This window comes from Manis pentadactyla, chromosome 13 (genome assembly GCF_030020395.1).
Source record: "Manis pentadactyla isolate mManPen7 chromosome 13, mManPen7.hap1, whole genome shotgun sequence".
NCBI classification, from domain to species: domain Eukaryota; kingdom Metazoa; phylum Chordata; class Mammalia; order Pholidota; family Manidae; genus Manis; species Manis pentadactyla.
This window is the reverse complement of record NC_080031.1, coordinates 58,877,656-58,899,878: the sequence shown is the minus strand read 5'-3', so window position 1 is coordinate 58,899,878 and position 22,223 is coordinate 58,877,656. Positions and strand designations below refer to the sequence as shown.

Genomic DNA, 22,223 nt, shown 5'->3' with positions numbered 1-22,223 from the left:
GTTTGCCAAGTTCATGCTAAGCGGCAGAGGGGATACTAAGGCCCAGACCTTTTTGTTCCAATGCTTTTTTTACATGGATTAGGCATTTGCTGCTTTGCCCCAACATGCATTTCTTCCTGTCCAGCACCACGATTTCTGTGGTGACCACACCTTGGAACTCTCAGCTCCTGTCCCTCAGGTGAAACCAGTGACACTCCCGGGCTGCAGAAGTGGCACTCACCCTGGATCGGGCCATCAGCACAGTCTGCCTCTGTGACCACATGCTTCCAAGCAATCCATTCAGGGCCAAGGAGATGCCATTCTGGTGGGTTACCTCCTGGGGACATGGACCAGCTCTTGGGCTAATGGGGCTGCTGCCACCCTGAGCCCGAGGCTGGAGTTTACCCAGAGGAGGCGAAGCTAGCAAGTGTGTCCTGGTGACAGTGTCTGGGGCCAGGCCAGGCCATAACTGACAGGGATACACCCCTGGCATGTTAGCTTTTGTGAGCCACTACATTCCCCTTTTGCTCACGCCAGCTGTGGTTAGGATTTCTGTCATTTGCAACCAAGAGTCCTCATGGATACAGGTTACCACCAACAGTACTCCATGTGGCCCAAACAGCTTTTTCAACAGGTTTTTATTGAAATGGTTATATTAGCAAATCCCATACATACAGGTATACACTAGTGGCATATAGGTATATACCATCCCATTTCACTACTTAATTATACTTACAACAACCATAGGGATGGAGGAGGTGTGCTGCCCAGAACATTTCAAAGGGCTTAGAAGATTTGATTGCCAAGAGATCTGCTCACATTCTGCTTGCAGGTGTCTGTTCTCAACAAGGTGACTCCCCAGCAGTGAGCCCCCAAATTAAGCTAATGATCAGTTTTGCTTCTTGGATATTTGATGTGTGTTCTTTCCGCCACAAGCTAGCCAATGGTGAATTAAGATTCAAGTGCATAGTTTCCCCTTTATCCCTCAAGGGGGAAGATAAGCCACCTGCTACATTTAGGTATATCCCAAGCTTTCCCCACCCCAAATTACCTGTGCTGTAGTTAGAAAAATAGTTTGTATGCCATCCTCTGAGATGTTGTGCATAGTTAGCAGGAACCCAGGGTAAAGGGGGTTCTTTGAATGACCCAAATGTGAAAGGGGTGATTTTAATATTTTATATGAGTACAAAAGCTACTGAGAGTCAAAGACAATTGTGACATATGTGACATATGTCCAAACCCAATGCCTTCCCTTGTACACTTAGATGGCGTTTCCCATGCCCCGAACAGCACTTCCTAGCCAGGAGTCTTTTCTGGTTTCTGTAATCACACAGGTCACGTTTCCTTAGAGCCATGGCCATTCGGGAGGAGTCCCTGCTTCCTATGTTCAGCTTAAGACACCAGATTCTGGCTCCAGGCACAGACCAGGGGCGCCCCTCCCCAGCTAGGTCAGCAAGCCCAGGGTCTGATGGACATGACGCCCTTGCCATTTCTCTCCAGGATGGCATGTATCACCTTGGGCTGGGCACTCAGCCAAGGGGCTGGGACCCTGGCACCAGCCACACCCTGTGACCTGGTCCATGTGGCCTGCTGGCAGTCGGTAGGCAGTTAGTCTGTCTGCCTAGGAACTGCTTAGCAAAAGAAATGGCCTCATTTTACAGTCTACCTACTCCTACCTCCTTTTTTGTTTTTACAAACATCTCAGCTCAGTATCTCCCAGTCACTACAAAAGTCCTTTAATATCACATAGCGTAAATATACTTGGGCTTAAAGGTGGATGAAGGATAATTCTGAAAGCGAATTCGAATGCACTTTGTGTTGGGTTAAATTTGTAAAAAATAGCTCAGAACAGTCATCTGTAACTCCTGACAGTTGTCAGCTAGCTGTACAGAGAGCTGGAGAGAGAGGGTAATGATCACGGCTTGCGCGGTGACCAGCGCCCTTTCCTCACACTTGCCCATCTAAGCGGATGCTGGGTACTGGCCAATGAACCATTCTGGCCCAGCATTAAAGGGACTGGGACCTGGGAGCTATGTCCCAGGGATTAAGGGTCCACCGCAGCTGAGAAAAGGGTGCTAATGACATCCTCCTGTTCTGGGCCTTTCCACAGAAGGAGGGCACATTGTAGCTTTGACAGTGCCCTGCGGCTGCCTCAGGGCCACCAGCAATGCTTTCCCAGGTCCGCAGTTTCTGCATTTTCCTTTCAGGCTGCCAAACTTGTCTGCGCCGCCTCCAACCTCTGTCTTTTGTGATGAATGCATGTGGAAAAGTCATGGGAGGAATGGGGAAAGCCCTGGACAGAGTCCAGCTGCCCTGAATCCTTCTGAAAGTTTAGGACTCGAGTCTGCATAAAGTTCAAGGCGGTTTGGTTGTTCATTTGTCATAAAGTATCTTCCTTCTTCCTCATGTCAGAGTAAAAACAGAGAAAATGACTTGAGCTAGAGTGAACTGCAGGAGGGGAACCCTGGATAGGTCCCACACCACAGGCTGGGGAATGCATGGGGCCTCAGTGGGCCCTGAAAATCCAGTTTTGGGTGTAAACAGACAGCACCCCTCCCCTCCTGTCACTGAAGCCTGGTGGCACGCGGATGTGGAGAAGGCGGGTGACAGCTTTCAGCCCATGACTGCTGGGGACCCACTGACCTCTCTTCTTCAAGGTTCACTTTGTTGGGATCCTTCAGGACACCCCTGAGAAAGAGAGCGAACCTCCTGACTCGACCAACACTCCAGAGGAGCTCCATGGCCACAAAGGGTTTCCTGACCCCACCTCAGGCTGAGGCTGGGGTGACCTGGGGACCGGGAGCCCCAGAGACACAGGAGCAGCCCTCCCGCCACAGGCCTTGGCCCATGGGCTGCGGCATGCTTTGCTTTCCCCGCTGCGCAGGGCAGTAGGAAAAGCCTAATTCCATGCAGCAAACATGGCATCTGATCTCTGTGTCCTTCTTTCTGAACTTTCTGTGCTGTTATGATCCTTAAAATACATGACGCATTTTCCAGTCCTGCTATATTAACCACACCCACGTGTGTTATGTGACCACATACACTCCACATGCATTTCAGCCTTTGCCCAGTGGGCTCTGAGATGACTTGCCAACGAGGCCAAAAGAACAGGCAGGTCTAAGGGCCCCTCACTGGTAACACCTGCCTGGTAGACACTTATTTTAAGCTGTGGGTGTCGTAAACAATCACCCCATGATAATGTTCCCTTGTGTGTGGAGTTACAATGCTGAGTTCAGTCACTCCAAACTGTGTTCCGGGAGTGCTGAGGGCCGGCAGCTGCCTCTGGCACACTGGGGTTAACCTGTCTCCAAAGGGCAAGTGACCGTGGTTTTTCTAAATTGATGCTGTCAGTAGCTCCCTCTGTCGGCACCTCAAATGTCAGCATCCCCAGGGCTTTATCCCAATCTGGTGTCCTGTTGCTGGGCAATTTCAGCCCCACTCTGGCTTCTGGGGTGTGTGCGCGCTCGTATCCTTGTGTACACATCTGTGTGTGTGTGTGTGTGTGTGCTTGGGAGAGAGGAAGCAGGGGGCGGTGGGGAGGAGGTTTGGAGCACCTCAGGGACGGGCTCACACGGAATTCCCAGGAATGCTGATGCACAGAGGGCCCATGTCCTGGTCCCCTTCCCTCACCAGTTTCCCCGAGATCAGAGGAACCTCCGACTTGCCCTACAGGCCCTGCCATCCCTGGAGTCTAGGTGTTCCCACACAGGCTCTCCCTGGCCCACCAACACCCACTCCCACCGAGATGGGCCCTCAGGCTTCCCTCAGCCTGGTGGCTCCCTGCACTCCCACTTTCCGTCAGAGCCTGGTCCAGGCCTAGCTGTGGAGCCCCCCACTCTGCCCTGGCCCCTCAGGCAGGCATTGCAGTGCCAGTCCAGCCCACCCCACCCAGTGCACTCTCCAGGCAGATCGGGGCCCTCTGCAGGCTGCCAGCCTCACGCTCTTCCTGACGCATCTTCACTGCATGTGGTGTGTCCCCAGCAAGCACAGGCCCCTCTACCTGCACCAGGAGGCTCTCTACACGACACCCTCATTCCATCTGGTCTCACATCCCACAGAGCCAGTTTTCTGTGACAGCCAAAATCGTAATAACTCCGATCACCCTCATGCTGAGTGTGTGTGTCTGGCATACAGTGAAAGAAGGATAACGGCCTAGTGGCCAAATCAGCCTTATAATCTTACCACTGCCTTCTAAGTTCTACTTCCTGGAAATCAGCACTTCTGTTTCATGTCAGTGATGAGTCAAGGCTTGTCAAGGTGACCTGCTGTTTGACACCATCTCCTGTTTCCCTGTAGCAGAACCCCTGCCTGCATAGTAAAGGTGAACAGTAAGGTGACACTGAGTTTTCTTCAGTTATGCCAGCTTCACTGAACATACAGATCAAGGAAAGAACTGGATGGAAGGGGTAATAAAAATATGAGAAAGACTTATAAAGCCCATGTGAAATACCAAGTTAGTCAAATCAGTAATCGTATTTTGTTTAAACCCTCTGAAGCGGCATCTTTTGGAAGCTGGGCTGTTGTTTGATCAGGGCAGCTGAAGCGCAGGCTCAGCCCCAGGTCCACACTGGTGTCAGGGAAGTGCCTTGTGGATGTTCCTCTGAACCAGGTCTGAGAAGGGCCAGGAGATGGAGGCTTTCTTCAAAAGCGGGGCTCACCAGACTTTGTGGGGTGCTTTAACCACCTGGCGGTGGAGCCTGTGTTCCCGTGAGGGGGCAGAGACAGGTAGCACTGGACAGACACGTGCCCCTGAACACTAGCACCACCCCTGGGTGCCCCCAAGCCTGGTCTGGCCTTCCTACTGTGGGTGGTGTGGCTGCTTCCTGGCTGACTACCTCTCCTCTCTCCCTAACAGGAAAAGAGGGCTCAGGGGAGGTCTTCCCTTAGGGAGCGGAAAATCACCAAATTGTAAGCATTCCCATTTTAACTGTTCAACCTGACTCCCTCCCAGCGAATAGTACCGGGCGCTCCAGACCCCACTCCATGTGCATCCCGTGGTGCATGCTGCCCTGGCACCCAGCTTGCCCTGGGGATAGGGTGGGGGCTGTGTGGGGGAAGAGTCTGGAACCAGGCCCGGCTCAGAGCAGGCCACTGGAGGGACAGAGGGTGTGTGGGTAAGCAGCTCTCCCCTCTGCTCCTTCTTCAAATGGTGCCCCCACCAAAAACCCCAATGGTTAGGCACTATCATACATTTCCTGGCTACCAGCGACTGTGGCTGTAGGCCTTGTGACGGCTGAGGCTCTACCATGCCGCAGAGCAGTATCTCTCTGCACCCCCAATTATGCCTGCATGGCCAGTGAACTCTGCTCCCTGAACCTCGAGCCTCTCAGAGGCAGGGGTGCTGAGCAGAGAAGCGAGTTCTCTCAAAGCTCACATGGCCAGCAGCCCGGCCCCTCACCAGGGTCGCAGGGATGGTTGGGCAGAGGAGACCCCTCAGCACCACTGTCAGCAGAGAGACTCTTATGGGGACAAATAATGCCAGCCCCCTGATTCCCCGTGTGTATGACTTTCACGGAGAAGTTACTGTCCCACCTGACAGTGGGACGTTTCATAGCTGAGCAGGAAAGTGGCCTCAATTTTTATAAAAAGGCTGTGGAGCTGGGATCTGAAGTACTATTCTGAGTGAATTCCCTTATAGGAAATGCCTGCTTGGTTATTTGACAGTGAATGTGTGCCCTAGATTTCCAGGAATTCAAATACTAATAGATGGATTTTTAGGGGTTGGAATTTTGAACTTCTCGTCATTTCATATCTTTCTAGTAAAGGAAGGTCTTGAGTGAAAGTTAAGTTATGTGCTTGTGCAAGACTGCACAAATCAGGAGATGCTCTGTCAGGGTCTGAGTTCTGGTTCAGGAAAACAAGGCTGTGGTGCAGAAAACCCCGGCAGTACTGAGCCACCTTCTCTGTCAGATGAGCCAAGGGAAAGCTAGATGCAGGTGCATGCCTGGAACCTTCAGCCAATTTAGTTCCAATCCTGACACAATCTCCACAAAGCCAGCGGGCAGACCTGTCTTTCTGAACAGTACTCTCTTGAAACTGGTTATCAAAAATATTTTTATAGTACAAAGACTATAAAAAGGAAAAAACAAACAAAAGCCCTTGGTTAAAGGTAAAAAGAAAAAACTGCTAAGACCTTAAACATCTGGACTGCTGCAGCCTCAAACCATCATCAACAAAATGCCGCTGGCTACTGGGAGCTGCCGTTTCTAAAGGCTGTCAGCACCCCGGTACTCTGAGGGCTGCTGTTCTGGGCACAACTGCATCGTCGTCTTGAGGCATCTTAGCAACATATCACAAGCAGGGGCAGCATCGAAGAGGAGAAGCCAGCTGCACACAGAAATATGGCAAGTGTCCAACCTCAAACTTTTTCAGTCAGTAAAAAGGCCAGGCGGGGAATTCACAGGTTGTGTGGTTCACAGCCAGATCCAACTCTAGGCATGTGGAAGCTGCAGTTTCCATTCTCATAACAGGACCCGAGGATCTGAATGCACTTTCCACCTCTCTGCTGCGTGCGTAGATAGGAGAAACAGGCTGGACGTGCTGTGTCCTTGCAAAGGGTGTGTGGGTTTGCTTTAAAAGTCTGTTCACCATGGCTTCACATCGGGATTACCCTTAAGAAACACATTTCTCATGATGATCACCTGATGTTACCCCAAGTTGGTGGGAAGAGCCCGTGTGTTCCTGATGTTCATCACGCTGGCCGCCGTGCCTTTTTCTGTAAGTTTCCATGCCTTCCTCATGCAGATGTTGCGGCTGGTGGGAGGTGAGCGGCTGGACCGGTGAAGATGAAAGAGGGCTGATCATCTGGTTTCTACTAGCAAGGAGGTGTTCTGATGTTCTCAAGAAAGTGCTGAAAACTGTCTGGTTCTGACACCCACTGGCCATCACCCCAAGATCACTGTGCCCGGGCGCCACCTCCCCACACACCTCAGCAGATGCCCAGCCGACAAACCCACAGGCCTCAGAGGCAGGGCCTTAGGCATCTCAGGGATCACATAAGCTTGTGTCATCTTATGTCATGCTCTAGGGATGGAGGCTGGAAATGGCAACACAGATGCCTGCCCGCCCTGCACAGCTCGCAGCCCTCACCACGGGGCTCTGGGCGGTCAGTCTCAGAGGAGGGAACAAAGGGCAAGGCTTCCTCTCAGGAAACTTCAGGGACAGGCCCTGTCACAGGAAGAGCGAGAGAGAAGGAAAATGTGGACAGGCCACGGAGTGGCGACTCAGCTCTGTGTCAGGAAGAGCCGTGTCTGCGTGCTTCAGTGTGTGTGCACTGTAAGTGGGGGGCACAAAGTGTATTTAAGCCCCCAGTCACCCGGCACAGAATAGCATGAGGTTACTCAGAAACACATTTGCAATGCGACATTAACCCCTGGGCCCAGCCCCGTCTCTGCAAACAGCCAGGTGTGTCGGGGCCCATGGCCAGGGGCCAGCCTTGGGCAGGTTTCCGGTGCCACGAGGTCACTGGGCAATGATGCTGTCTTCAAAGCCTCCCCTTGGGGGAACTTTGCAACTTAACCCCGCGTGCTACCTGTGCCCGGAAAACCTGCCATTCTTCTCCCCACATGGATGCCGACAGAGGAACACAAAATAAGGAAGGGGATCATAAACCAAACCCCAGCAGAGGTGGCCCCCAACTGCCCATTTAAAAAGTCAGGTTTTGTTTTCATCATACATATCCAGAGAAGGTTCGATGGTCGAGAATTCACTTTCATAAACCAGGCTCCGTGGGGACAAAGAGTTTCGATGAAAGAAGTGACCACCTGGAAAGGAACAAGAGAAATGGATTTACTAGGTCATCAGGACTCTGCCCCCTAACACGGCCTGGAGGAGAGCTCGCGGATTATCTCCAAAGCATCACATTTTCTCAAATATCTCCATTTTGGGTGTATATCAGAAATGAAAGGAGTTCAGGCATTCCTCCATTTAAGGGCACGTTACACAGGTGAATTCCAGTGCGGGGGGTGCTCAAGGTATTAGCCCTGGAGCTCCCAAGGCAAAAGCTGCCTGGTGTGTGTGCTTAAAGTGTGGAGTTTCCTGGCTGTCTGGTAATTCTTCCTCTTCCCCCAGCAAGGGACGCAATCCTGGGGCGGATCCCACCTGAGCGCCTGTTCTGAGTTGAGCCTGGGGCTGGGGCTGAGCACAGGGCCACTCATCAGCTGGACGGACTGGGCCTTGTGCCTTTGAGGCTCTACAAATGCATTAAAGAGCTATGGTTTGCATTCAAGTCTGACTTTCACGTGGTTTAGGTCAAGAATTCCACCCGTGTGAAGACCAGTGAATCTCCCGGACACAGCCACGTTGAGCTGATTCTCGTAGGATTTACCTCCATGTCTCTAAATACTATGCCTATGTTGATCCTTCCTAATTTCTTCAGGCTTAGACTTTACCTACCAGACTCCCACTCTGGAAGGTGAGCACTTCCCCCACCCTCCCTCTGCCACAGCCACACACACTTTCCATTGCCCCAATCTAATTACATTTTGATAAAAAAAATTCAATGTGTTTAATTATTTGACTATCTGTGCTACTCAGAGCTGAGCCGTACTTATGTTCCCTTTTCTGAACAACTGTGGTTTTTATAGCTTTATCAAAGTATAACTGAAATACAGTGAAATGCATGTATTTAAAGCATACATCTGAGTCTTGACATAGGTACACACCCATGAAACCATGACCAGATTGAAGCTACTGAACATTACCATCCCCCAGAACAGTTTCCTGGTGCCTCTGGTATTTTTCTTCCCCTCGTTTATGCCCTACCCTACCCCAGGTAAACAGATTGGATCGCATCTTTGCAGAATTTTACCTGAGTGGAAGCAGATAGTGATTCACTGGCTCTTACAAATAAAGCTGCTATGAGCATCCCTGCTTCATTTCTCTTGGGGTGACTCTTAGACTGAGTAGGTGCTTACTTTCCTGAGTTGGGTGTATGATCGAACACCCCACCCGCAGCGTGTGAGCGTTCCAGATTCTCTCATCCTCACCAACACTGAGACGCTCAGTAATGTACCTTTTGGCCATTCTGGTGGGAGTGCAGGAGTATCTCACTGTGGCATTGACCTGATATTGGGCATCTTTTTATGTGCTTATTAACCCCTGGTATATTCTTTTTGCGAAGCATTTTGTTGAAATCTTTTGCCTATTTAAAAAAATTGAGTTGCTTGCCTATAACTGAGTTGTACAGGTTTTCTTGGAGTTTTTTATTTGCTTATTTATTGAGTTTTTGTAGAGTATTTATTGGGTTGTAAGAGCTGTTAAAAAATATATGGTAAGCTGCTCACCTCTGGAGCATGACTGTGTTCCCTTCTCGAGGCTGGGCTTTGCTTTACTCTACTACTCTTTGCTTGAGACACACACACACATTCTAGATACAAGGCCTTTGTCAGATGTTTTGCAAGTATTTTCTCCCAGTCTGTGGCCTGGCTTTTTATTTTCATAACAATGTCCTTTGAAGAGCAAAGTTTTAAATTGGGATAAAATCCAATTTACTGCTTTTTCCTTTTATATAGGTTGTGCTTTTTGTGTCCGAATAAAGAAATCATTGCCAAACCCAAGGTCACTGATTTTCTCCCATGTGTTTACCCAGAAGTTTTGTTTGGCTCTTATGTTGAGATGATCCACTTCAAATACATTTTTTATAGGGTGGGAAACAAAGGTCAAGTTCACTTTTTTTTGCACGTGGATATCCAATTGTCCCAGCATCATTTGTTTAAAAGATTCTTTTCCCATTGGACTGCCTTGGCACCTTGGCTCAAACTGCTGTCTGTGTATGTATGAGCTTTTTTAGGCACCACTCTGTTCAGGCAATCCATTTCTTTGCATTAATACCACACTGTGGTGATCACTACAGCTTCATACATCCTGAAATCAGGCATTTTAAGTTCTGCGACTTTTTTCTTGTTTTCTAAATGGTGCAACAGGGTAGAGAGGAGAGGGAGGCTGGTGCAAAGAGTACAGACGGGCATTAAGTGAAAGCATTTCACACACTGGTGTGAGTGGAAGGACCACTGGTATCCTCCTGTTTAACTTGCCTATATTAAAAACCTTCTGCATTTAAAAAACTAGCATGAGTTCAGAGACCCTTTGCTATCTGCACAAAGCAGCCCGAGAGTGGTCACAAGTGAGACATGGATGTTGATCTCTGACAGCTGAGTCACAGCCCCCAGAGGAGTCTGCATAACTCAGTGGGGCTCAAGCATTAAAGATTTAAACAAACACCCCCAAAAAGCAGCACAGATGAGGGGGTTCCCTGTCCTGCAGGAAGAGAGAAGCTGTCCACAGAGGAAACAACCTAACGGTTGTGTTTTTGTACTGATCAGCTGACACCAAATCTTTGGCAATAAAAAATGGGTGAGAATTTACCAGGCATGTACCTGGCTGCTAACCAGCTGACTTGAGAGAAATACAATATAGAGAGGAATACACACGCAGCCGAGTTTCAGAGAAGGGCATGATGCTGACTGGCCAGGAACCACCTCATATTTTTCAACACCTAGAAACACACCCTATTTAATGACCAACGGGTAATTATTATTTTTGTTATTGGCTATACAATGTTAAGTAAACTCTTAATTGATGTAAAACCTATACACAGAAATGTGCACAAATCCTGAGTACCCAGCTCAATGAATTTCTGCCGAGAGGGAACACACTGGTGAAGTCAACACTGGGTCAGGAACTAGGCCCTACCAGCACCCCAAGTCCCCTACTGACCCCAGTCACTCCATGCTTCCTTCTCCCCCAAAGGAAACCACAGTCCAGGTTTCTCACACCACGGGCTGGGTTCTTATGGTTTTAATTTTACATAAATGGAAACAGTATATATTCCCTTGTGTCTGAATTCCTCCATGCCACTGAGTGTAGCCATGCATGGCTCTCTTCACTGCGGTACGATCTTCCGTTGTATGCCCACCTCCCATTTGATAGATCTGATCTTCTGCTGCTGGGTCCCTGTGCTGTCTTCCTGCTGGAGCCACTGTGAGTATTGCTGGTAGGAACAGTGCGTGTGATTCTCACGGGTTATGCCTAGGGGGTGGAACTGCTGCGTCTCAGGCTGTGTATATATTCAGCTTTGATATCTATCTATATTAAGTACCAGTACTTGATATTTTCTGTATTTTTTTGTTTTTGCACTTCTGGTGGGTGTATGTCATTGTGGTTTTAATTTACATTCCACTGATAGCTAAACAGCATGAGCGCTTTTTCATGTTTTTAGGCTATTTGTACATCCTGTTCATCTTGAAATGCCTGCTATTTTTAAAACATTTTATTAGGTTATTTATTATTTATATCAAGTGTACATCATGACTCAATATTTATATATATTGAGAAATGGTCACCATGATAAGTCTAGTTAATATCCATCACCAGTTACAAAAACTTTTTTCTAGTGATGAGAACTTTTCAGATCTACTCTCTTAGCAACTTTCAAATATGCAATACTTGTTAACTGTATTGTTAACTGTAGTCACCACGCTGTACCTTACATCCCCAGGACTTATTGTGTTATGACTGGAAGTTTATACCTTTTGAGCCCTTCATGCATTTCATCTGACCCCCCAACTTCTCACCTCTAGTAACCACTAGTCTGTTGTCTATATCTATGAGCTTGGTTTAAGAATGTTTTTTATTTTTTAGATTCCACATATCAGTGACATCATATGGTATTTGTCTTTCTCTGCCTGGCTTATTTCTCTTAGCATAATGCCTTCAAGGCCCTCCATCTTGTTGCAAATGGCAAAATTTCATTCTTTTTTATGGATGAATAATATTCTAGTGTGTATATAGGCACACACATACAAACTGCATTTCCCTTATCCATTCATCCATCAATGGACTCTTAGGTTGTTTCCATATCTTGGCTATTGTAAGTAATGCTGCAATGAATGTGGGGCTGCACATATCTTTCTGAGTTGGTGTTTTCATTTTTTTTTCAGATAAATACCCAGAAGTAGAATTGCTGAATCATATGGCATTTCTACTTTTAATTTTTTGGGAAGCTCCATACTCTTCCACAGTGGCTGCACCAATTTGCATTCCCACCAGTGTGCATCAAGGATACCTTTTCTCCACATCCTCACCAACCCTTGTTATCTCTTATCTTTTTGGTAGAAGCCATTCTGACTGGTGTGAGGTGATATCTCACTGTGGCTTTGATTTGCATTTTCCTGATGATTAGCGACATGGAGCATCTTTCCATGTGCCTGTTGGCCATCTGTATCTCTCCTTTTTCCAAATGTCTATTCAGGTCCTCTACCAATTTTAAAATGGGATTATTTGTTTTTTAACCGTTGAGTTGCATGAGTTCTTCATGTATTTTGGATAGTAGCACCTTATCAGGTATATGATTGGCAAATATTTCCTTCCCTTTGGTAGGCTTCCTGTTCATTCATGATTTCCTTTGTTGTGCAGGTGCCCATGTGTTTCTTTTGCTCACTTTTCTATCAGGTTTCAGTCTTCCTTCCTTATTTTATATAAAGATTCTGTATCTTCTTTCTATTCATATAAAGTTTTTCTTCTTTATTCTGAATATGAATCCTTTGTCAATTATAAATATTGCAGGTCTCTTCTTCCAAAACAGTTATATTCCAATGAACAGATTTTCTTCATTTTAGTGTGGACCAGTTCACCTATCTTTTATTCCACATTAGTGTTTTTGAGTCCTGTTTAAGAAATCTTTGCCTATCCCATGGTTTTGAAGATATTTTATTTTCTTTTAGAAACTTCCTTCCTTTACCTTTTATGTTTAGGTCTATGCTCCATTCCAATTTGTTTTTTGAGTGTGCTTGAAGTAGGAATCAAGATTCACATTTTCCTTATAGATATGCAGTTGACCCAGCACCATTCATCGGAAGGACGACCCTCTTCCAACTTCCCCACAGCGCTCCTTTTGTCATGCTGCAAGTTGCCACAAATGGGTGGTTGTTTGGGACCATATTCTGTCTGATGAAGCTGTTTGTCCATCCTTGCATCATAACTCAGTCTCAATTATAGCACCTTTATAGAAAGTCTTAATATCCAGTTTTGTAAGTCCTTTCACTCTATCAGTTTTCAAAATTGTCTTTTTATTCTTAGCCCTTTTAATTTCTATTTGTTTTACAATCAGCTTGTGAAATCTCTGTCTCTCTGTCTCTGTCTCTGTCTCTCTCTCTCACTCACACACACACACACACACACACACACACACACACACACACACACACACACACACACACACACACACACACACACACCCTACTGGGATCACATGGAGATTGCATGGAAGCTATAGATCTGCTTGGGGAGAATTCATACTTTCACCATATTGAGTCTTATAGCCTATCCACCTGGTACATACATTTATTTAGGTCATCTTTAATTTCTCTCCATGATGCTTAATAGTTCTCTGTGTAGAAGCATCTTCTTTTAGATTTACTCCTCAGTATTTGATGTTTATTGGATGCTTTTATAAATGATATCTTTTTGAAAAATACCATTTTTAATGGCTTATTGTTGGTGGATAGAGACACACTTGACCCTGCTATATTTACGTACTCATTTTAAGAGACGATTTGTGGAATTTTGGGGGTTTTCTGCATATACCGCTATGTTGTCCATAAATAGTGAGTTTCATTTCTTCCTTTATAACCCTTACATCATTTATTTCTTTTTCTTGACTTCTCCTAATGGCAAGACTGCCAATACAATGTTGAAAGAGGTACTCACAGCAAGTATCCTGATTTCCAATCTTAGAGAAACTATAAAATATTCAACCATTACGTATGATGTTTCCTATCGTTTTTAAAATACCCATTATTAGGTTAACGGAATGCTCTTTTTTTCCTAGTTTGCTAAACATCCTTGTCTTTTAGAATCAGGAATGTGTACTGAATTTGAGCAAATGCTTTTTTTGTATCTATTAAAATAAAAACAGGAATTTCCACTTTAATTTTGTTAATGTGTTGAAAGACACTGGTTTGCAACCTTGCATTTTTGAGTAAATCCAACTTGGTTGTGATTTTTTGCTATTTACATATTGTCAGACTCATTCAGGTAACATTTTATTAAGAATATTTGTATCTATATTCATAAGATAAATTAACCTGTAATTTTCCTTTCTTGTAATACCCCTGTCATGATTGGTATGCATGCTATGCCTGTCTTATCAAAGGACTTAGACAGTTCTCTTTTTCTACTTTCTAGACAAATTTACATAAGATCAGAGTTATTTCTTTCTAAATGTGAGGAAGAATTTGCCAGAGAGACCACCTAGGCCTAAAGGTTTTCTTTGAGGGAAGATTTTAAGCTATGGATTTAATTTAATGCCTAGATGTGTAATTCCAAGATTTCCAACTTGTGTCAATTTTGGTACTTTGTATTTTGCAAGCAATTTTCCCATTTCATTTAAATTTCAGAATTCACTAACAGTGGTAATAATATCTTTATAATTTATTTTTATTGTAGTAAAAAGCATGTAACATGGAATTTGCCATCTTAAATTTGCCATTTTTAAATGTACAGTTTGGTTGTGTTAAGTATGTTCACATTGTTGTGAAACATATCTCCAGAACATTTTAGTCTTGCAAATCTGAAACTGTACCCATTAAACAACTTTCCCTTCCCTTCTCACACCAGCCCCTGGAAGTCACTATTCTCCTTTCTATTTTTATGAAATTATTTATTTTAATGTAGGCAGGCTCTACAGCTATGCCTCTCTTTTTCATCCCTGGAATCGGTCATAAAGGTCTTTTTTCTTGATCAGCAGAGGTTTGTTAATTTAATTAGATTTTTTTTTTAAAGAAATAACATTGTGTTTGGTTTTTTTTTAAATTTTATTTTGGTATCATTAATCTACAATTACATGAACAACTTTATGGTTACTAGACTCCCCACATTATCAAGTCCTCACCAAATACCCCATTACAGTCACTGTCCATCAGCGTAGTAAGATGCTATAGAATCACTACTTGTCTTCTCTGTGCTGTACAACCTTCCCCATGCCCCCCAGACACACTATGTATGCTAATAGTAATGCCCCTTTTTCCCCCTTATCCCTCCCTTCCCACCCATCCTCCCCAGTCCCTTTCCCTTTGGTAACTGTTAGTCCATTCTTGGGTTCTGTGAGTCTGCTGCTGTTTTTTGTTCCTTCAGTTTTTCCTTTGTTCTTATACTCCACAGATGAGTGAAATCATTCGATACTTGTCTTTTTCTGCCTGGCTTATTGCACTGAACATAATACCCTCTGGCTCCATCCATGTTGTTGCAAATGGTAGGATTTGTTTTCTTCTTATGGCTGAATAATATTCCATTGTGTATATGTACCACATCTTCTTTATCCATTCATCTACTGATAGACACTTAGGTTGCTTCCATTTCTTGGCTATTGTAAATAGTGCTGCGATAAACATAGGGGTGCATATATGTCTTTTTCGAACTGGGCTGCTGAATTCTTAGGATAAATTCCTAGGAGTGGAATTCCTGGGTCAAATGGTATTTCTATTTTGAGTTTTTTGAGGAACCTCCATACTGCTTCCCACCATGGGTGAACTAATTTACATTCCCACAAGCAGTGTAGGAGGGTTTGCCTTTCTCCACATCCTTGCCAACATTTGTTGTTGTTTGTCTTTTGGATGGTGGCAATCCTTACTGGTGTGAGGTGATATCTCATTGTGGTTTTAATTTGCATTTCTCTGATGATTAGTGATGTGGAGCATCTTTTCATGGGCCTGTTGGCCATCTGAATTTCTTCTTTGGAGAAGTGACTGCTCAGATCCTGTGCCCATTTTTTAATTGGATTATTTGCTTTTTGTTTGTTGAGGTGACTGAGCTCTTTATATATTTTGGATGTCAACTCTTTACTGGATATGTCATTTATGAATATGTTCTCCCATACTGTAGGATGCCTTTTTGTTCTATTGATGGTGTCCTTTGCTGTACAGAAGCTTTTTAGTTTGATATAGTCCCACTTGTTCATTTTTGCTTTTGTTTCCCTTGCCTGGGGAGATATGTTCATGAAGAAGTTGCTCATGTTTATGTCCAAGAGGTTGTTGTCTATGTTTTTTTCTAAGAGTTTTATGGTTTCATGACTTACATTCAGGTCTGTGATCCATTTCGAATTTACTTTTGTGTATGGGGTTAGACAATGATCCAGTTTCATTCTTACATGTAGCTGTCCAGTTTTGCCAACACCAGCTGCTGAAGAGACTGTCATTTCCCCATTGTATTATCTATGGCTCCTTTATTGTATATTAATTGATCGTTCGTATATGTTTGAGTTAATATCTAGGCTCTCTATTCTGTTCCACTGGTCTGTGGGTCTGTTCTTGTGCCTGTACCAAATTGTCTTGATTACTGTGGCTTTGTAGTAGAGCTTGAAGTTGGGAAGCGAGATTCCCCCTGCTTTATTCTTCCTTCTCAGGATTGCTTCGGCTATTTGGGGTCTTTTGTGGTTCCATATGAATTTTAGAAATATTTGTTCCAGTTCGTTGAAGAATGCTGTTGGTATTTTGATAGGGATTGCATTGAATCTGTAGATTGCTTTAGGCAGGATGGCCATTTTGACAATATTAATTCTTCCTAGCCAAGAGAATGGGATGAGTTTCCATTTATTAGTGTCTTCTTTAATTTCAGGGTATAGGTCTTTCACTCTCTTGGTAAGGTTTATTCCTAGGTATTTTATTCTTTTTGATGCAATTGTGAATGGAATTGTTTTTCTGATTTCTCTTTCTGCTAGTTCATCATTAGTGTATAGGAAAGCAACAGATTTCTGTGTATTAATTTTGCATCCTGCAGCTTTGCTGAATTCAGATATTAGTTTTAGTAGTTTTGGAATGGAGTCTTTAGGGTTTTTATGTACAATATCATGTAATCTGCAAATAGTGACAGTTTGACTTCTTTACCAATCTGGATGCCTTGTATTTCTTTGTTTTGTCTGATTGCCATTGCTAGGACCTCCAGTACTATGTTGAATAACAGTGGGGAGAGTGGGCATCCCTGTCTTGTTCCCGATCTTAGGTGAAAAGCTTTCAGTTTCTCGCTGTTAAGTATGATGTTGGCTGTGGGTTTGTCATATATGGCCTGTATTATGTTGAGGTACTTGCCCTCTATACCCATTTTGTTGAGAGTTTTTATCATGAATGGATGTTGAATTTTGTCAAATGCTTTTTCAGCATCTATTGAGATGATCATGTAGTTTTTGTTCCTCTTTTTGTTGATTTGGTGGATGATGTTGATGGATTTTCGAATGTTGTACCATCCTTGCATCCCTGGGATGAATCCCACTTGGTCATGGTGTATGATCCTCTTGATGTATTTTTGAATTTGGTTTGCTAATATTTTGTTGAGTATTTTTGCATTTATATTCTTTAGGGATATTGGTCTGTAATTTCTTTTTTTGTGGGGTGTTTGCCTGGTTTTGGTATTAGAGTGATGCTGGCTTCATGAATGAGTTTGGAAGTATTCCCTCCTCTTCTATTTTTTGGAAAACTTTAAGTAAGGAGAATGGGTATTATGTTTTTTCTATATGTCTGATAAAATTCAGCAGTGAATCCAGCTGAATTCTATTCTTGGGTAGTTTTTTGATTACTGATTCAATTTCGTTGCTGGTAATTGGTCTGTTTAGATTTTCTGTTTCTTCCTTGGTCAGTCTTGGAAGGTTGTATTTTCCTAGAAAGTTGTCCATTCTTCTAGGTTATACAGCTTGTTAGCACATAGATTTTCATAGTATTCTCTAATAATTCTTTGTATTTCTGTGGGGTCTGTCATGACTTTTTCCTTTCTCAGCTCTGATTCTGTTTATGTGTGTAGATTTTCTTTTTCTCCTAATAAGTCTGGCTAGGGGTTTATCTGTTTTGTTTATTTTCTCAAAGAACCAGCTCTTGGTTTCATTGATTTTTCTATTGTTTTGTTCTTCTAAATTTTATTTATTTCTTCTCTGATCTTTATGTCCCTCCTTCTGCTGACTTTGGACTTCATTTGTTCTTTTTTTCCAGTTTCAATAAATGTGACTTTAGACTATTCATTTGGGATTTTTCTTCCTTCTTTAAATAGGCCTGGATTGCTATATACTTTCCTCTTAGAACTGCCTTCCCTGCATCCCACAGAAGTTGGGGCATTGTGCTGTTGTTGTCATTTGTTTCCATATATTGCTTGATCTCTGTTTTAATTTGGTCGTTGATCCATTGATTATTTTGAAGTATGTTGTTAAGCCTCCACTTGTTTCTGAGTCTTTTTGTTTGCTTTGTACAATTTATTTCTTGTTTTATACCTTTGTGATCTGAGAAGTTGGTTGGTAGAATTTCAATCTTTTTGAATTTACTGAGGATCTTTTTGTGGCCTAGTATGTGGTCTATTCTGGAATATGTTACATGGGCACTTGAGAAGAATGTGTATCTTACTGCTTTTGGGTGTAGAGTTCTGTAGATGTCTGTTAGGTACATCTGTTCTAGTGTGTTGTTCAGTGCCTCTGTGTCCTTATTTTCTGTCTGGTTGATCTGTCCTTTGGGGTGAGTGGTGTGTTGAAGTCTCCTAAAATGAATGCATTGCATTCTATTTCCTCCTTTAATTCTGTTCATATTTGTTTCACATATGTCGGTACTCCTGTATTGGGTGTATATATATTTATAATGGTTATATCCTATTGTTGGACTGAGCCCTTTATCATTATGTAATGTCCTTCTTTATCTCTTGTTACTTTCTTTGTTTTGACGTCTATTTTGTCTGATACAAGTACTGCAACACCTGCTTTTTTCTCCCTATTGTTTGCATGACATATCTTTTTCCATCCCTTCACTTTTAGTCTGTGTATGTCTTTGGGTTTGAGGTGAGTCTCTTGTAAGCAGCTTATAGATGGGTCTTGCTTTTTTATCCATTCTATTACTCTGTGTCTTTTCATTGGTGCATGCAGTACATTTACATTTAGGGTGATTATTGATAGATATGTACTTATTGCCATTGCAGGCTTTGGATTTGTGGTTACCAAAGGTTCAAGGGTAGCTTCTTTACTATCTAACCATCTAAAACTTTAACTCTCTTATTTTGCTATTATAAACGTGGTCTGATGATTCTTTATTTCTCTCCCTTCTTATTCTTCCTCTTCCATTCTTTATATGTTAAGTGTTTTATTAGGTACTCTTTTGTGTCTCCTTTGACTGCTTTTGTGCACAACTTTTGCTTGTCTGGAAATTGTTTAATCACCCCTTCAAATTTAAATGATAATCATGCTGGATACAGTATTTTTGGTTCAAAGCCCTTCTGTTTCATTGCATTAAATATTTCATGTCATTCTCTTCTGGCCTGTAAGGTTTCTGTTGAGAAGTCTGATGATAGCCTGATGGGTTTTCCTTTGTAGCTGATCTCTTCTCTCTCTCTGGCTGCCTTTAACACCCTGTCCTTGTCTTTGATCTTTGTCATTTTAATTATTATATGTCTTGGTGTTGTCCTCCTTGGGTTCCTTTTGTTGGGAGATCTGTGGGCTTCCATGGTCTGAGAGACTATTTTCTTCCCCAACTTGTGGAAGTTTTCAGCAATCATTTTTTCAAATACACTTTCTATCCCTTTTTCTCTCTCTTCTTCTTCTGGTACCCCTATAATGCAAATATTGTTCCATTTGGATTGGTCACACAGTTCTCTTAATATTCTTTCATTCCTAGAGATCCTTTTATCTCTCTCTGCCTCAGCTTCTCTGTATTCCTTTTCTCTGATTTCTATTCCTTTAAACAGTCTCTTGCACCTCATCCAGTCTGCTCTTAAGACCTTCTATCGATTGTTTCATTTCTGTTATCTCCCTCCAGACTTTATCCCTTAGCTCATGCATCTTTCTCTGCAGGTCTATCAGCATGGTTATGACCTTTATTTTGAATTATTTTTCAGGAAGATTGGTTATATCTACCTTGCCAGGCCCTCTCTCTGGGGTTGTCTCAGTGATTTTTGACTGGACCAGGTTTTCCTGCCTTTTCATGGAGATAGAAGTGATCACCAGCAGGTGGCGCATGTGTCAGCTGGGAGAACAAAGTCCCTTCCTGTTTGCTGGTTGCCTGCCCTTCTCTGCTGTCTGTTCTGGTTACCTGCACACCGGGAGCAGTCTCTGGGATAATCTTCTGAGCTGCCATGTGTTGGGTGGCCCTCAGGATAGCCTAGGGCACTGTGGGAGGTTGCAGATGTGCCGGGTGTGTTCTCCTGTGAGAACGGCACCCCTTCGTGCCTTCTGGACCTTGCTCCAGCTTCCTCTGTCTGTGACAGGCAGCTGTGCACCAGTGGCAGCCTCTGGGTCTGGCCTGGTTAGCTGCGTGCTGGGGGAAGACTCTGTGTGGTTGCTGTGGGTGGGGCTGCTCCCTGGGGGCTCCACAGCTTTGGCAGATCAGCCAGTTTGCTTGTAGCACCGGTGGGGGGGAATGAATGGCAGGCTGCTTATCACTGTGAGGGGCTTTGGAGCTGCATTGCCACCCAGGGGATTAGGGCATGTGAAGTTACTTAAGATTCCCAGCATGCTGGGCTGAGTGTGCTGGGACGATTTTGTCCAGCTGTTAAACCCTTGTCCCTTTAAGACTTTTAAAAAGTGCCTGCTTTCTGTTGTCACAGGGGAGCTGGCTATGGGGACCTGCTTGCAGTTTTCATCTCGAATTTTACTTTTCCATTTCTCTAATATCCAGCACACCATGCAATGTGTGTCTGTGCTCCCGGTGCAGATTACTAGTGCTGGTTATTTAGCAGTCCTGTGCTTCCACTCCCTCCCCACTCTGATTCTTTTCCTCCCTCTGGTGAGCTGGGGTGGTGGGAGTGCTTGGATCCTGTCAGGTCACGGCTTTGTATATTACCCTTTATGGGATGCTGAGTTCTCGCAGATGTAGATGTAGCTTCACTGTTGTACTGTATCTTCTGGTCTCTCTTTGAGGAATAGTTGTATTTTTTGTATTTTCAAAAATATATATGGCTTTGGGAGGAGATTTCCGCCTCCCTATTCACGTTGCCATCTTGAACCATCTTTCTGTTTGGTTGTTTTTTATTCTATTGTGTATTTGTTTTCCACTGAATTCATTTGTGATCTTTACTATTTAACTTCTGGTTGATTTTATTATTCCATTTTCCTCTGTAAGTTTATTATATATTATTTGATTACTTTTAGTGGCTATGCTAGCCTAGAAACTATTTGACTATTTTTTTAGTTGTTACCCTGATCACTATGTAGTCTTGATCTATAAAAATTTAATATAAATTAGTACTTTTACTTGTTCCTGGACAATACAAATATCGTGTATGCTCCCACCCACATAGGACTCCAGCCCCAGGCCCAGTTGGGAGTGGGAGCGTGAGTTTCAGGGAGCACCCACGCAACGATAAATGCCACTTACAAGGCGCCAGTCCTGCCTGTTGCACCAGCAGCGCCCGTGCTGTCATGACAGGTGGGGCACCTGTGCCTGACTTCCCACAGGGAACTTAAGGCCCCATGCCAGACCTGTGTTGGCCTCTCACTGGGATGCGAGGGGCTTTCACATGTAGTCTGGGCTGTTCTGTGTGGTTTGCTTGATAAACTAGCCCTACTCCCTGGGATACAACTTCCCTCTACTACAGCCATGATGAAAAGCCAAGGGCTCACTTGTCTGGGTCTGAACAGAAATAAGTCATTTATGCCTTTGAAGTCGGAATGCTTCTTCACTGTCCATGCGTGGAGGACGTTTCAGTCCTGTGTGGTGTGGGCTTGCAGTATGTGTGTGAAGAAAAAGGAAGCCTGGGGTGGGGGGAGATCCCCTCTGGCCCAGCCCTGCAGCTGCCTCTGTGCCCCCAGCTCTAGGGGCATCCTGAGCAGGAAGAGGTGCCACCCTGAGGCAGTGGGCAGTGTTGCCCCAGCTTCCTCAACCCCCAGGGGAGAAAAACCCCTTTCCCTTGGGGTGGGCCAGACTAGCTGACATTTTCTTCAAAAGGCACTTGGATGAAAACCTTTAAGGTAAAGGCGCCAAGAGTGAAGGAACTAGGTGTGCTTTCCAGATTACTAGATGCCCTCCCAGTTTCTGGAAGCTTCTTCAGGCTGGCCAGGCTGTTGGCCTGATTCTGCACACCCATCCTGGGCATCTTTCCATCCCCTGGTCTGCCTTGCCCTTCCTTATCCTCAGGCTGGACGTGGCTCAGCTGCTGCCCTCTCCTATTACTGCCACCTGCTTTTTTGACTCCTTGGTAAGGAAAGCACATCTGCGAGCTGTGTGCCCAGCTGGCATACATGCACCGCTGCAGCTCCTGGTGCTGATGCTCTCCTGTGGGAGCAAATTCTT

The 22,223-nt window shown here is 44.3% G+C and overlaps 1 protein-coding gene across 1 annotated transcript in view; it reads right to left on the bottom strand.

The window, feature by feature from the left end:
- Window positions 1-1,053: 1,053 nt before the first annotated feature.
- RNF130 (ring finger protein 130) overlaps window positions 1,054-22,223 on the bottom strand; it is a 128,057-nt gene continuing 106,887 nt past the window's right edge. Inside the window, exon 8 of the mRNA XM_036892614.2 lies at window positions 1,054-7,742. Within this exon, the coding sequence (XP_036748509.2) occupies window positions 7,633-7,742 (110 nt within the window). The 3' untranslated portion in view covers window positions 1,054-7,632. The remainder of the gene's footprint in view (window positions 7,743-22,223) is intronic.